The sequence below is a fragment of the Convolutriloba macropyga genome, chromosome 9 (genome assembly GCF_964194025.1).
Source record: "Convolutriloba macropyga chromosome 9, txConMacr16.3, whole genome shotgun sequence".
Lineage (NCBI taxonomy): Eukaryota > Metazoa > Xenacoelomorpha > Acoela > Convolutidae > Convolutriloba > Convolutriloba macropyga.
In genome coordinates, this window is record NC_134476.1 from 13,045,916 (window position 1) to 13,061,540 (window position 15,625).

Genomic DNA, 15,625 nt, shown 5'->3' on the forward strand with positions numbered 1-15,625 from the left:
TAACACTGAGACAGGAAGAATACAACATATGCCACTGGTAAGACGTCAAAGGTTAGCTGAATTTGTTTGCGCGAGCAAATGCGGACCGTCATCCATTTCGTATAAAGTTTCTTTAGCGTCCATTTAAAACGTGAATTAGAACCGCTCCTCCCCCCTCATTTATTGATATTTTAAGATGTGGGCAGCTTATCATTGGAAACGATATATCGTTCCGTTGCATATTTCAGAATGCCAGATGACGTCGTGAAAGACTCATTGTTGTCAGAGTTTATCGCCCGTACGGGCAGCGACCCAGCCTTGGCTTGGGACCTGCTGAGCGGTGAGTGGCGCCATAGCCTCTATTTGCGTTGGGGATCTTTTCCGTTTGTGCCCCCCCCCCCCCCCCAGCTTAGTGGGTGCATATTATTTGCAACCCCCAGACGCACGTGCAATATTTTTACATAATGATTTACTATGTAATGACACGTGCTCTGTCACTGGGGGGAGCATAACGTACTGGGGGGGGGGGGCACAAACGGAAAAGATCCTGCGTTGGTTTATATGCCAGTTTTTGACAAATATGTTTTCCTGCTTGATAATTTCACATCGAAATGTAGCATAGAGGTTAAGAAATCATTTTTTAATTGCCTTTAACAAAATTTCAGCATTGTGAGGCCCCTACTAGTAATTGCAATCACAAAGCACGTGTGCTATAGCATCATGATCTGCTATTTAACAACGGATTCTCTATAATGGTGGGGTTTTGGGATCTTTTCTGTTCCCCCCCCCCCCCCCCCCCAGTTTAGTGGGGGTGTATTATTTGCACCCTAGGACGCACGTGCCGTATTTTTTCAAAATGGTTTATTATGTAATGGCACTTGCTCTGTAACTGGGGGTGCATAACGTACTGAGGGGGGGACACTCGGAAAAGATCTGGGTTTTGCAATGTACGGAGTGACGACAAATAGTTGAAAAAATAGCAAAAAAACTAATTTGATAATTAATTTGCAATTGTTTTTGTAAAAAGCTGTTAAATTACAAAACATTTAGGTACTAATTGGAACTTGGATGAGGGCTTACGAGCGTATGTGGAGCTTGCTAATATCCCAAATGATCAGTGGCCAGATGTTCTGGATTGCCCCGGAAAAGGCAACACTAACAATGCTAATGCGAAACCTACTGAAGGCAAGATCATCCTCCTGTTTATTTTACAGCTGCGAAGTTGAGCGGAGCTATATTGCGGTGCTCTTGGTTTTTTACGACTCGAAGTACTTTTCGTTCAGACGGAGTTTTGACCTAAAAGCGAAAGTGAGTAAAATCGCCGTGTGAACTAATTTTCAGCAGTTTTTCGTCCAATTGGGCCACTTTTGATGCTTGCAATTTGCTTTTTTTGTGGAAATATATTTTTTTCGATGATATATTGAAATATAACCATCAGAAATTGATTTTACGGTTTTGGAAAGCCTAATAATTTGTTTCAAGTTCAAAATCGGCACATATTTTTGATTTTTTAGTTAAATATTGGCTTTTTTCGTTAATTCATTTTTGGATCTTCAAGCGGACTTTTTTTGAAAAGTTCGTGACAACTTTATTTTGATAATTCGTGGATTCAATGCTTCTTTATATTGTGATGTGTTTTTGTTTTTTGAGATTGTGCACATGATAATCCGATTTTGGCCGTTGGTGTCCAATTTTTCTGTTTTTTGTTTGTTTCGCTTTTAATTACTGAGATTTAATACATTTTCTACCTCAGCACGTATCATTCTAGCATTCTGCCAACTTCTATAGTTTTGTTCCTTCCGTTTTTTTCAGTTATAAAGAAAATTAACAATTTTTAGCATTTTCCTGAATTGTCATTTTCTTGGTTTTGTCATTTCTTTGATTTGCAATTGATTGCATTCATCATAATGCAACGCAATGAACTTGCTGGAATTCCTTGTCCGCAATTTTGACTGATTACTACTTTCATTGGGTTTTTTGGTGTCTTGTTTTTGTTTTGTTTCTTTTTCTTTTTAATGATTTTTTGAATATTTGCTGTAGTAAAAAGTTATTTTTTTAGGTTATATCTCGAACAAGAGAGATTTATATCTTATTTTGGGCTTTTGAGTCCTAATTTTTAGTATCTTTTTTTTTCTCAAAAATTCGTATTTTTAATATCTGGCTGCAGAGGAAAATATATTGAGTGAGCAATTACCGCTTAAGGCTGAATTTGTCTTTGAACATAAATGGCTGCTTTATGACCATGAATTTTTATTCTTGAAGAGGAAGAAATAGACATGTGAGCGATTATACCGAAAGACCCGAAGCGTTGATTTGAAAGCCGTTTTTGATTTGAATACCAAAATTTATTTTTAAGTTTCTTAAAAAAGGGCGTTGTTTATCAACACTGTCTTGTATGGGAATTGTACACGTCAAAAGTATGCGTTATTGAAATCCCTACTTAGCAAGTTAAAGAGGAGCAAATACTACCAAAATGTGAAATTAAAGAAATACTTGCTACAGATTTCATTAAGTTTGTTTCAAAAGTGGGGAATATTATAGCATCAATTCATGCAGTGGAGTGTCCAGAGATCCACCCGTTGACAAATAAGCAGTTATGCGCCCGCACTGTTTTCCCTGTGTGATTTTAAGAAGCTACTTAAAGCTTCAACGACTACTACATCAACGCTAGACAGGATTCCGACAAGGATTGTTAAATTTTTTCCTAATGATTTGCTTTCAGTAGTATTGAACCTCATCAATTTTTCCCTCAGGCTCTTTATCAAGCAGTTGTTAAACCTTACATTAAAAACGTTAATCTCGATTCTGAGGATTTTGCAAACTATCGACCATTATCAAATCTCAGTCATACATCGAAGTTATTAGAACGAGCAGCTCTTGTACAACTTACCGATCACCTTGAAAGCAATGCATTGTTCTGTGCTTTTAAAACTGCCTATCGAAAGTTTTACTCAACAGAAAGCGCCTTTCTAAAAGTTACCAACGACAATTTAGAGCTTTAAAAGAGCACCTTTTACATGGGACTCGGTCTACCGGCAGCCTTTGATACACTGGATTGTAATATGCCTCTTATCAATTCTTGATGTTAGCCTTGGATTCCGAGGTTCTGTTCTCTGTTACCTAAAAAGCGTAACCTTTCTGAGATCCCATTGGTCGATCTCAGAAAGTATTTATAAAGGATTTGTTTTCTTCGGAGCAGGAATTTAAAACTGGGGTACCACAAGGTTTTAGGCCCCCTGCTTTTCTCCTGTTATTTGCTGCCATTAGAGCTCATATTTAAAAAACTGCAATTAAATTATCATTTCTATGCGGATGATACAGTTATTTACTTTGTCTATGAGCAAACGGTGACTCGGGAGAAGTATGTTTTGATTATTAACACCTTGCAGAAATGGTTTCGTGGCGCCAAGCTGAAATTAAATACTAGTAAATACTAGTAAACCAGAATTTATGAAAGTAGTGCGGAAAAATTCTTTCATTGCTGATCTAAAATCTCCTACGGATTCCAATTTTTTGGATCATGTGAAGTTTCTTGGCTTTATCTTGGATGAATAACTTTTATTTTCAAGCAAATCAGTTCAGTTACTTGTGGCTGCTACTGTATGCTACCGAAGTTCTATTCTATCAGAGACATAGTTGATAGGGATGTTTTAAAAGAGTGGGTAATAGTTTTGATTATCTACCGGCTTGGCTACTGCAGCTCACTTTGTTATGGATTACCTGTTGTACTTCATGGGAAGTTAGAGCGGATAATGAATTGTGCATGCAGGCTGATATTTCGATTGTCACCCGGAAAACCAACTTCAAGATTCATCAAGCAGCTACACTGGTTGCCTGTGCAGAAACGTGTGCTGTTCTTAATTTTACTTTTTGGCCATCGCCTAATTCGTCATCCTCAACGAGTTCCAGGGTATCTTAGTTCTCTTGTGTCTCGCAATGATAAAGTTAAAAGATGCCAGTATGTATAGAACCGTCATATATCTCCTTAAAACCAACTCTGGAAAAAGGTCTTTCAGCCATGCAACTCCGCATGAATGGAACACGACTGCCACTTGAATTGAAGCTAATATCATATGAGCTTACTTATAGAAAGACACTGGAAGCTTTTTTATTCTGAATCTTTCATATTGTAGCACTTTTGAGTATTTAAATGATGCCTAAACCTATATAATAATATCTGCATGTGTTTTGGGTAATACAACTGATTGCCAAGTTCTTTCTTTGGGACGAGCATTAGTAATTTCATGACAACTTTCAACCCGGTCAGTTTTTTGAGCTCATCAGTATTTTGACTATTAAAAGATTTTTTTGACTATTAAAGACTATTTTTTGACTATGAGTATTTTGACTATTAAAGCCTTTTTTTAACATTTTCTAATGTTTTTTTTTTATGACATTTTGCGGCATTTTTCGAGGTGACAGCAGCACCCATTTTTTCAAATCATACCCGGTGAGTTAATGTCTCAAGACAAAGAGTTTTGGTTTTAGCTGCTTTTAAGGATTTTTTGTGAAGCTCTCGCTTCCGAAATTCTTCCGGCTATTTTTTTGTTTGTCGTCCGATGCTTTTTTCGTTTTACATTTGTTCACACAGCAAAGCTGATAAAGTTAAGTTTTCTGAATGACTTGTTCCTCTAACTAACGGTATTTACGCGCGTTGCTTCATATCTCACTCTCTTTAGCGAACGTTTTTAGCTCATTTGCGTGATTAGATTTTGATCATATGTGACTTACCTCACTCAATAAAGTGACTTTTGCGATTAAAACTTAAGTTTAATTTGAATTAGTTTATGGTCAAAGGAACTCATACCTGTAATAAAGGTACCTAATGAAAAGGCTTCTGCGCAATTAATTTTCACAAGCTTTACTAATATATCGCTGAATTTTTCATAGCTTTTTGAGCAGCGTCGATAACTTTTCAACTTAGAGATGTTTCTCTTTTACACGTCACACAAGTCTTCTTGCTTAGCTATTCCGGCAATCTGCTAGCTATGTTCTTAGATTAGATTTCCAAATTTTATGAAAGACTTGTTGGATTGGCCGTAATATACACAGACATCGTTAAAAAACGGTCTTCTTAGAGTGTCAGATAGAAACTCTTTTCAGTTAATTTTGTCATTTTTTTTAAAAAAAATATATTTGTTCCCGGTCTTCAAATTTGCGCTTATCATTCTGAAAGGTTTTGAAATTTCCACAGTTACATCAGTAAATGAAAGATTTGTGTCAGCTTTATTGTTTTGGAGTCGGAACTTGGACGAATTTTCAAGGAGACGTAATCAGGTTCTGCGTTGTCTTTTTTGTTTGATTTCTGTCTCATTTCTGTTACAATTTTGATAGTATAATAATTAGTTTGATTAGCTTATTCAGAAGTTGGCTGGGACTCAAGTTTTTAGTAGTCTATTTAAGTACAGGCCTCTAGTGGCTATTTTTTGGTTTTATGACAGCCAGGTTTCTCAATGTTATCGATTAAAACGAAAAAGGTTCTCAAAATTACATGGTTTTTTTTCGAAAAATAAAACATCGCCGTCATTTTTTAAAACTCAACATGCAACCATAAGTTTGTATTTTCGGTTAGGATAAATTTATTTTTTATTGCATTCATTTTCAGCTCCGTTCTGTATCTATCCAGTATGTTTTTTTAAAAGATTTTTTCAAGCGCAATGTAACTCAAAGCTTGAGTAAATGCACCGCGTTTGCAGATGAACCCAGTGTGCCCCCTCCACCCTCAATGCAGAGGGGAATTTCGAGGGTCGAAGGCAACCAAGGCATCGTCAAGAAGATGCACAAACGCAACAGACAAAACTCGGGAGACGCTGGCGGCATCAACTCGATCAAATCATCTTCTATTTCGACCAGCATATCAGAAAAGTCATCGAGTGAAGCTCAAGGTGCTTCTCAGCTTCCCAGACCATTCCCTGACGCGTGCTTTTCCATCACAATTCCAGACTTGAGTCTATACCAGAAGGGGTTCAGAGAGTATCTGGAGCGGGAGCTGGTGGAAAAGTCTACCTTAGTGGCACTCCAAGAATCAGGTTCGTCACGAAGACAGTTTGTTGATAGTCACTCGAGACTGGGTCTACGCACAGAGCACGTGATATCTGCCCCTTTCTTTCTGATCAGCGTGTAAATGATAATTTTGCGCCCTTACGCTTGTTACTTGTTTGTTTGTTTGAACATTGAACGAGGTTTTCGCATACATGGATGTCATATTTGACAGCTGCCACCCAAATCTAATATTTTGCGCTATGACAAGCTAAAAAAATTCTCGTAAAAATGCCGCGCCAATAATAAGACCCAATGAAATAAGGAAAAGAGATAACTGTACTTTACTAATAGTATTGTAAATTCTTGGTACCTGACTTGTGCTCTGCGACTCAACTGTCGTTGGGTCAACTGCAACAAGAATAGATAACATTGAAGCTAATCGGAAAAGGGTTGATATGCAAATCAGCCTGCTGATATCCAATTGCTTGTCTGGCGTTCTGTCAGCGTTAGTCATCTTTGCATTTGCGCTTCAGTCCTATAAAGTTGCAACTAAGGATTTTTCTTTGCTTTTCAATGCCGTTCCCGCAAAGCTTGAATGTCTGGGTTTTCTTTTCTGTTTGAAGTATTAACTTTGTTGCGAAATGCCGGAGTAGCAATTTTATGGGACTCATTATAAAGAATACAAAACTGCACACTCTGTAAAGAGAAAATTCGATGAAATTTTGCTAGTTATTTTTCTGCTACTAGTTTTGTACATTTTGTCTGGGAATCGAATTTGAGTAATTGTCGGCTCTCTTTATTATACGACTTGAAGAGGAGTTATGGTGATCTTTAGTTTTTAATAGCCGTGACGCGATAGCGGCTATTATTGCGGACATCGTGGTTTTTTTAATTCGTCGTCTCCATCGATGATTCTTGCGACCTGACTTCTTGGAATTTACTTTTTCAATTTCAGCGATTTCTACTTCTTTGAAGTTAAAATTTGCGTGTGTGACGTCATTTGTTCTGCTTTTGCGTCAATTGCGTGACTAACCTCTCTAAAAAAATGACTTCTGAACTCGCTTAAGGAACTCTAAATTTTATGAACATTTACTAGTTAAAGGTCAATAGTGTGCATCTAAGTAGTGCCAAACGTATATGCCCTAATTGTGGAGTATTAGAGTCTTGAGTCTTTGATTCCGAATATTCAAATAGTAATTTTGAATAAGCTCCATTAGGGTCTTTTCTTTATAGAGCGTATGTGTGTCATAAAAATGACAGCCCCAATCTAACCAAAAAAATCTATTAAAGGACTGGTGGTCGACCTGTCTATCTTATTAATAGCCGCACAGCTATAGCTGGGGCTAATTTTGGCGTTCTCTTGGTTTTTTCATTTCAAAGAATTTGAACTGTAATGGCGCGCTGTCTTTTTTTAGATCTTTTCACACATTTTCATGAATTTTGAAGTCAAATTGGAGTGGTGATTTTGGTGACGCCGAAACAGGAAATGGAGCGAAAAAGCGAGTGGTTTTGCGGCGTAAAATTTTTTTGCTCTAATTTGTAAGTAGAGTGAGAAAATGGTGTTTTAAAAGTTCGCTATCTTGCTTGTGCTTTTTTGTTCACATGCGGCAATTTCACTTTGGTCTTTAATGTTTTTTCAACTTTTGATCGGATTTTTTTTCTATATGGGGTTTTTCAACCCATTCATAGTCCATTCTAGGCCTAGTTTGTTCTTAGAATCAAATTTAAATTTCTCGCTAGTGGTTTTGTTCTGGCTAGCGGCATTTTGACATTGATTTTCCGTTTTTTTTTATCTGATTTTTTTTGAAATAGTTTTCCCAATTCAATCATAGTCCGTTCAAGGTTTAATTTTTTGTTAAGTGAATGAAAATTCTTTGAATTGTACGTCAGGACTTGTCCTGCTATGTTTTTTTTGTTTCGTTGTCGAGATTTTTGTCATGATCATATGACGTCACAACCACTTCAAATCTGCTTTTTTTTCATTCGTTGATGCAATTTCAACTGAATTGCGTGCGTGACGTTATTTTGCACTTAGTGGAGTGAGTTTTTGTTCATTTGCTTGATTAACTTTCCGTTCACACGTGACTTACTTCACTCTCAAAAAAGATTTCCTCACTCTGGAATTGACTTTTCTTTACTTTAATTCGTAGATATGCCGGCAAGTGGGTGTGTCAATCTAATTGAAGGATATTTGAGAGCTGCTAATAGAAGCACCAAAAGATTCAACAGAATCCTTATCAAAAATTTAACATCTCAGCTTTTATTATAAGACCTTTTTTTGTTCGTTTCCTTCACTTTCTTTTGTGACTGCAGATCTGCGAAGCTATTGCAGCTATTTTTCGGCACTGTGCCAGCTATGATTTTGTTTTGCCATCGTCATATCCTTTCCCTTCCTTCGATTTTCTGTTTAGGTACTCGGTTTATCAAACGTTATTATTTTCTTGCAAAAAAATCCTGTATTACAGGTTCGTTACCAAATACTTTTTGGACTCCGAACTTGAAGCAAATTTTTGCATTTAGTGTTCTCATTGTATTTCTTGTTGTTGTTTCAAAGGGCTTAATGTAATATTGTTGAATATGCATCTGGTCAATATTCGACTTCGAGTTGTATCTGAAATTCTTCCGGCTCTGTTTTCAAGATCTGTTCACACTTTTTCGATTTTGTTATCTGATTTTTTAGAATGGTTTTCCCAATTCACTCATGGTCCGTATCAGGTCTAGATTTTTGTTTAGTCAATGAAAACTCTTTGAATTGTACGTCAGGACTTGTGCTGCTATGTCTTTTATTTCCTGGTCAAGATTTTCACGACCATATGACGTCAACCACTTAAAATTTGCTTTTTGTTCATTTATGCAATTTCAACTCAATTGCGGGCGTGACGTCATTTTTCACTCTTAGTGGAGCGAGTTTTTTGTTCATTCGTTCAATTAAATTGTTGATCACACTTGACTTACTCATTCTCAAAAATGACCTCACACTGAAATTGAATTTTTTGAATTTAATTCAGAGTTAAGGTCTAGTGAGTGATTGTCACTCTAATTGAAGGTTATTTAAGAGCAGCTAGTAGAAGCAGCAATAAATTATACTTATTCATAATCAAAATATAACATCTCAGCATTTAATGAAAATTTTTTAAATCGTCTCTTGTACTATCTTTTTAAGCTATGTTTTCTTAGGTTGTTTCAATTCATTGAAGGCCACAAGCGTCTATCGCAGCTATTTTCCGGCAATGTGCTGGCTATGTTTAGGAAAAAAATAGAAAGTGAGGATTTCGACTTACAATTGGAGGATTTTTCCTTGAAAGTAAACCTAAAATTATTAGGATTGGACTCGGAAAAACATTTAGAAAATACAATTAAAATTGAAAATTTAACCGGAAGACTCCGGAGCCGACTCGAAATAAATGCTCACTTAGGCCTACGCTACTAAACAAACAAAATAATCCTAACTTTTTCACTCATTATAAAAAGAGTAAATTGTGAAAAACCAAATCTGATAACAAAAATGTATAATTTATTCAAAAACTGTCTGCACAAATTGCAACTCCGGAGAAACTAATACCGACTAATAGGACTGGCTAAAATTTATAATCAAAACACGAAGGCGTTTTGAAAAAGCCGCACGTGATGAAATATGACTTGCTGAAAGAAAAATTGTTCCACTCCTACTTTTCTCGCTCTTTGGGAACGGTGCTTTAACAAACACTGCAATTTATTCTCCCTATGAGACTGACTTCTGTTCAGCTGATTGAGCTGAACAGTTTTTTCACATGCGGCGTTTGACTTCCTCTAAAACATCTCCAAATAGATCAAGATTATTCATGTTCTAGTCGTAAAAACTAAAAATAAAGTCAGTCAAGTTGCCGCATGTGAACAGAAAAAGCACTAGCCGGAATGAATTTCTGGAAAGCACCGTTTTTCCGGTCGAACCGGAAGTAGAGTGAAAAAATTTCACGCCTCAAAACCTTTCTTTTTTTTTGCTTCACTTGCTGTTTTGGCGTAACCAAAATCGCTCTTACAAAAAGATTTTCAATGAATTTGAAATCTTTGAATTGTAGTAAAATGGAGTGGGTGACTATTGTTCACGCGTTCTCTTAGAGAGAGCTAGAAAAATAGGATTGAAGAATTTTTCATAAGCCAGAGGAATTTTTCATGCGCGGCCTTTTAACCCTTGACCCTTCCTCTCTCTCTCATTGATTTTTTCCTTAACTTCAATTGATGAAAATAAATTTAACGGAGCATGCAGCAGCTAATACAAACAGTTCAAGTGAACAAACCAGAACTCGGTTAAGTCTTTTTTAGACACTTGTGCGAGACTCCCGGTTCACCAAGTTATCGCAGCTTTTTTTCCGGCAATCTGCCAGCTATGTTCAGTTTTCGCTTCCATATTTTGTCGGATCATTTGACTTTTCAAGTGACTTTATCTTGCTTGACTTCTTGATTTTGGTCTTATCTAAAACGCTCTCATTCAGTCAGCAGCTGCGGAAATCAATTGGCAACAGTTCACTTCCAAAAATCAAAAATGCATCGAAACTGGTTAATTTTGCGAGCTTTAATGATACTCCCAACCGTAGACCTTCGTTTCGTTACTGGAGTCTTGGTCCTTCGTTTCCTTCCAAAAATCACTTCCAAAAATCACTTCCAAACAGTTCACTTCCAAAAATCAAAAATGCATCGAAACTGGTTAATTTTGCGAGCTTTAATGATACTCGCAACCGTAGACCTTCGTTTCGTTACTGAAAGACGTGATTCCATCCCCCAGGGCTCAGTTGTCTTGAAATAAAGTTTGACGTTTTTCAAACTGTAATTGACTTTTTGTCGAAATTCTAAATGTCAATTGTCCCCTCCTTTCCCTCTCCCATATGATCACTCCACCCCCTCCCAATTTAGCTAAAAGCTTCCGTAATCCGGAGCTAGCTACTGACGAAGCCAATCGTTTGAGGAAAGCACTTCACCCGACGATAGTCGGTTATGTTCAGTTGTTTCAACGTTAGTGATGATGTTTTCAACTGTTGATTAAAATGGGCCGAAAATTGTATTAATATTACCAAGATTTTCTTGTAAAAACTATTTAAGGCTTGAAATAGGGATGCTGGACAGGCTCTTGATATAATGAAATGTTTTTGAAGATTTTAATATTTTGATCTTTAGCAAGATTTTCTTTAAATTTGCGATTGTTTTCAAAATTTTTGAGTATTTTTGTCCTTTTCTGAGTTTAACGATTATTACTGGGCGACGAAGCTTTTCAAGTCTTGCAGATGGGTTACATAAAACAACTCAATAGACATTTTCACTGCGAAATCGGGAAGCTTTTTAAAAAATTTTGCAACATTTTGCAAATTTTTAAAATAGCAGTTTTTTTATTTGATTTATTTACTAACAAGGCTAGAAATCCTGAAGTTGAAGAGTCGAATCAATCTAAAGCTATCCTCACTAAACTTTGGCTAGCTACTGACGGAGCCAACTGCTTGCCGGCCATTTGAGAGCAGTTCGCCCGACGTTAGTTGGTTATGTTCAGTTGTTTCAACGTTAGTGGTGATGTTTTCAACTGTTGATTGAAATGGGCCAAAAATTCTATTAATTTTACCAAAAAAAACATACCTCAAGAATAGTGTCAATCGAATCCAGAGATCGCCAATACCACCAGAACCGCAATGGTCAACCAAAAATCTGCGAACGATTTAAAAAAATTGAATAGTCAGATTACAAAAATTGCTAAAATTTCAACGGGTCAAAATTGCAAAAATAGCTCAAAATTACATATAATAAAATTATTTTGGCTTCACTCGACGGTAGTGGTGATGTTTTTAATTGCTCTCAAACGAAGTTTGTAGCAATGATATAAGTCCTGTTGGTCTTTTTTCTGGGATTTTTCACTTGACCGATTTTTTTTGACGCTTTTGACTTCTCGTCCTCAAAAAGGGGATGAACAGATAGCGCCGAGCAGGCCTAATGTGCTCTCAGCTTTTCAGCTCAAACTGTTTTGGAGACTTATACTTATGGTGTGATGGGCGGAAGAAAGGTTGAAGACACCCCCACTATTGCCACCACCCCCAGCCGCGCTGTTGCCCCCACCCCACTGTTGCCTCCTCCCTCTCTAGCAGCCCCCCCCCCCCCGATGCACCACACCCCCACGTGTCTACGTTCGAAAAATATAATTTTCATATTTTTTTCAAAGCTTTTTTGTCATTTTTGAGTTCTTTGAGCCCTAGGTGTCCTCCTCTGGGGTTTTAGATTAGGTTACTGCATAGTTTCTAGTGGTATTGGAATGGTTTAGAACATTTTAACATCATGAATTTAAGAATTTTTTTGACAAAACGTGCAAATTTCAATTTTTATGACATTTGTTTTTCATTATTCAAGTTTTGACAGACCCAGGGACAGGAAAACCTCAAGGGTTTCGTAAATGGGCCAAAAGTTCTATTAATATTACCATATATAAGTTATATATTAACTTATATATTACCACATATAAGTTGCCGCATATAAACAGAAAAAGCGCTGGCCAGAAACAGTTTTTGTTAAACACCGTTTTTCTGTTCGAACCAAACGTAGAGTGAAAAAATTTTACACCGCAAAACCTCTTCCTCTCTCAAATTGATTTTTTGCTTGCTTCAATTGATGGAAATCAATTTAACGGAGTATGCAGCAGCTAATACAATCACAGTTCAAGTTAACAACCCATAAGTTGTACAGTTTCTTGTAAATCAAAATATGATATGATATCAGCAATTTATAAAAAAAAAGAAATTTTTCGTTGGTCTGTTTTCGAAATCTTTGTGAGACTGCAGGTTTACCAAGTTATCGCAGCTATTTTGTGGCAATCTGCCAGCTATGTTCAGTTTTTCTCTTGATCCGTATTTTGTCTGATCATTTGATTTTTCGACTGACTTTATCTCTCTTGACTTCTGAGAGATAGCGGAAATCAATTGGCAACAGTTCACTTCTAAAAACCAAAAATGCACCGAAACTGGTTAATTTTGTGAGGTTTATATGATACGTTCAACCGTAGACCTTCGGTTCGTTACTGGAGTCTTTCGGCTGTTTTTAAACCAGGTTTTGTCTGTCAACATGGTTCACCTCAAGGTGAAAGACGCCATTTCATCACCCAGGGCTCAGCTGTCTTGAAAGAAAGTTTGACGTTTCTGAAACTCTGATTGACGTTTTGTCGACATCAGGTCTAAATATATGTCAATTGTCTCTCATTTTCCCTCTCCCCATATGCTCACCCCACTCCCTCCCAATTTAGCTAAAAGCCTCCCTTAGCCGCAGCTAGCTATTGACGAAGCCAACCGATCGCCAATCGTGATTCGCCCGACGTCTGTGATGTTTTCAACTGTTATAAGCGTTTCACTATTTCAACTGAATGGATTTTAGAATCCGTTCATGAAATTTAGCTCATTGCAGTTATCTCTTAAAACTCGGCCAATAATACAGTGAGTTTGTTTATCAGAGTTTATTACAGTGACTGCTTATTTGAATTGTAAGGTAAGTATCTTATTTAGTATGAATTAATAGCCGCCGTCAGCCTCTCAAACGGCTATTGTTTAGGCGCTCTGCTTTTTTTACAATTCAAAGAATTTGAATTGTATTGGGACGCTGTCTTTAAGATCTTTTCACACATTTTCATGATTTTTGAAGTCAAATTGTAGTAGTGATTTTGGTCACGCCGAAACAGGAAGTGGAGCGAAAAAGCGAGTGGTTTTGCGGCGTGAAATTTTTTTGCTCCAATTTTTGTTACGTATCAATTTTGTTTTCACTGTTTTTTGCCTCTTGATTTGTCAGGAAGGCTAATAAAAGCAATACATTTGTTCTAATGGCGAATATTGTTAATCGTTTGAATGCTCAAATTGTTATAGTGACAAAACTTGTTTTGATAACATTTTAATGTTTTGTCCTTAGTTGTTTTTGTTGTTGTATATCTTTAAGGGTGTATAACTAACTATTTGAAAACTTTGGCCCATCTGTTTTCATAAACATTTGGAAGTTTTTGAGTTTTGATCGTATTTCGTGTTATGTTTCTACTGGTCCCTTTCTGGTCTCCTCTGTTTTCTAGTGAAAGATGATGGAATGAGAGAGTTGCTAAGCCTATTCGGTTTCAAAAATATTTTAATTTACCCGACGAGAGTTATCTGTATTATTACCAGAGCTTGTTAATAGCCGCCTCAGCTTCTCAGCCGGCTATTATAGCGCTCCTATTTTTTTTACAATTCAAAGAATTTGAATTGTGTTGGAGTGTTGTCTTTTTTATGATCTGTTCACACATTTTTGATTTTTGAAGTCAAATTAGAATAGTGATTTTGGTCACGCCGAAACGGAGCGTGGAGCGAAAAAGCGAGTGGTTCTGCGGCATGAATTTTTTGCTCTAATTTTAAAGTAGAGTAAGAAAACGGTGTCTGAACAAAAATTCGCTTTCTCGCTAGTGGTTTTTTTGTTCACATGCGGCAATTTCACTTCGATTTTCACTGTTTTCGATTTTTTGGATCGGATTTTTTTCTAAATGGTTTTTCCAATCTATTCATAGTTCATTCTAGGCCTAATTTTTAAACCAAAATTTGTTTTCTCGCTAGTTGTGCTTTGTTCACATGCGGCATTTTCACATTGATTTTCTGTTTTTTTCTTCAAGTTTTTTGATCTGATTTTTTCAGAAATGGTTTTTCCAATCCACTCATAGTCCGTTTTAGGTATAGTTTGTTGTATAGGCAATGAAAATTCTTTGAATTATACGTCAGGACTTGTCCTGCTATGTTTTTTAATTCGCTTCACCTTTTGATCACGTTTTTCGTTTTAGATCAGTCACGATTTTCACGTCTGACTTCTGACTTACCTCACTCGCTGTTTCAACTGAATGGATTTTAATTTCTTACGCATTCAATTACGCAATGTGGTGAATACTGTCAAAGTCAAAAGATCAAAATCAAAAGAGGGGATAAATCGGTAAAGCCCGGTAATTAAGTGGTAGTGCATTAGGTTATCAAAGTTCAAAAAAGCGATTGTTAGCTGATAGTAGTAGCAATTTTAATACTCTCCAGTTTGGAAGCTGAATTAAGCATAGGTTTAGAATCTAACTGAAACTGTGCACTGAATTAGAGCAATTTTTGAAACTTAGGAAAATTTTTTCAACATCAATCGCTTCTTTTTTTTCTGTTTCAATCCCGAAGTGTGTCAATGGCGGCTATTTTTTGGCAATCTGCCGGCTATGTTCTTAATGGCCTTCTGTTCAGAAGCTAATTTTAATAGAATAATTCAACCTAACTGAAACGGTACTGAAATCGAACACTTTGAGTCCTTGAACCGAAGGATACAAATTTATTTTTTATAGCTGCGAAGCTGTAAGCTGAGCGAAGCTATATTGCGGTGCTCTGGTTTTTTTGCTTCGTCGTCTGACGCTCTTTTTTTTTCGTTTTACATTTGTTCACTCATTAAAGCTGAAAAATTCAAATTTTCTGAATGACTTCTTGCTCTCACTAACGGCATTTGCGCGCGTGACGTCATTTCTCACTCGCTTTAACAAAAGTTTTTAGGTTATTTGCGTGATTAGATTTTGATCATACGTGACTTACCTCACTCAATAAAATGACTTTTGCACTTTAAAACTTAGTTTAATTTGAATTTGGTTAAGGTCAAAGGAACTCATTTGTGCAGTAAAGGTTCCTAATAAGAG

The 15,625-nt window shown here is 36.6% G+C and overlaps 1 protein-coding gene across 2 annotated transcripts in view; it reads left to right on the top strand.

Annotated features, from left to right (window-relative positions):
* Positions 1–15,625, top strand: part of LOC142345620 (uncharacterized) — a 149,260-nt gene that overhangs the window by 120,309 nt on the left and 13,326 nt on the right. Inside the window, exons 1-4 of one of the 2 annotated variants that reach the window (XM_075397762.1) lie at positions 1–51; positions 228–319; positions 1,030–1,164; positions 5,676–6,008. The exon at positions 1–51 is cut by the window's left edge and continues 155 nt beyond it. In XM_075397762.1, coding sequence (XP_075253877.1) covers positions 29–51; positions 228–319; positions 1,030–1,164; positions 5,676–6,008 — 583 coding nt within the window. In that variant the 5' untranslated portion in view covers positions 1–28. Of the gene's footprint in view, positions 52–225; positions 320–1,029; positions 1,165–5,675; positions 6,009–15,625 lie in introns of both variants that reach the window. The other variant, XM_075397763.1, reaches the window with a different exon arrangement.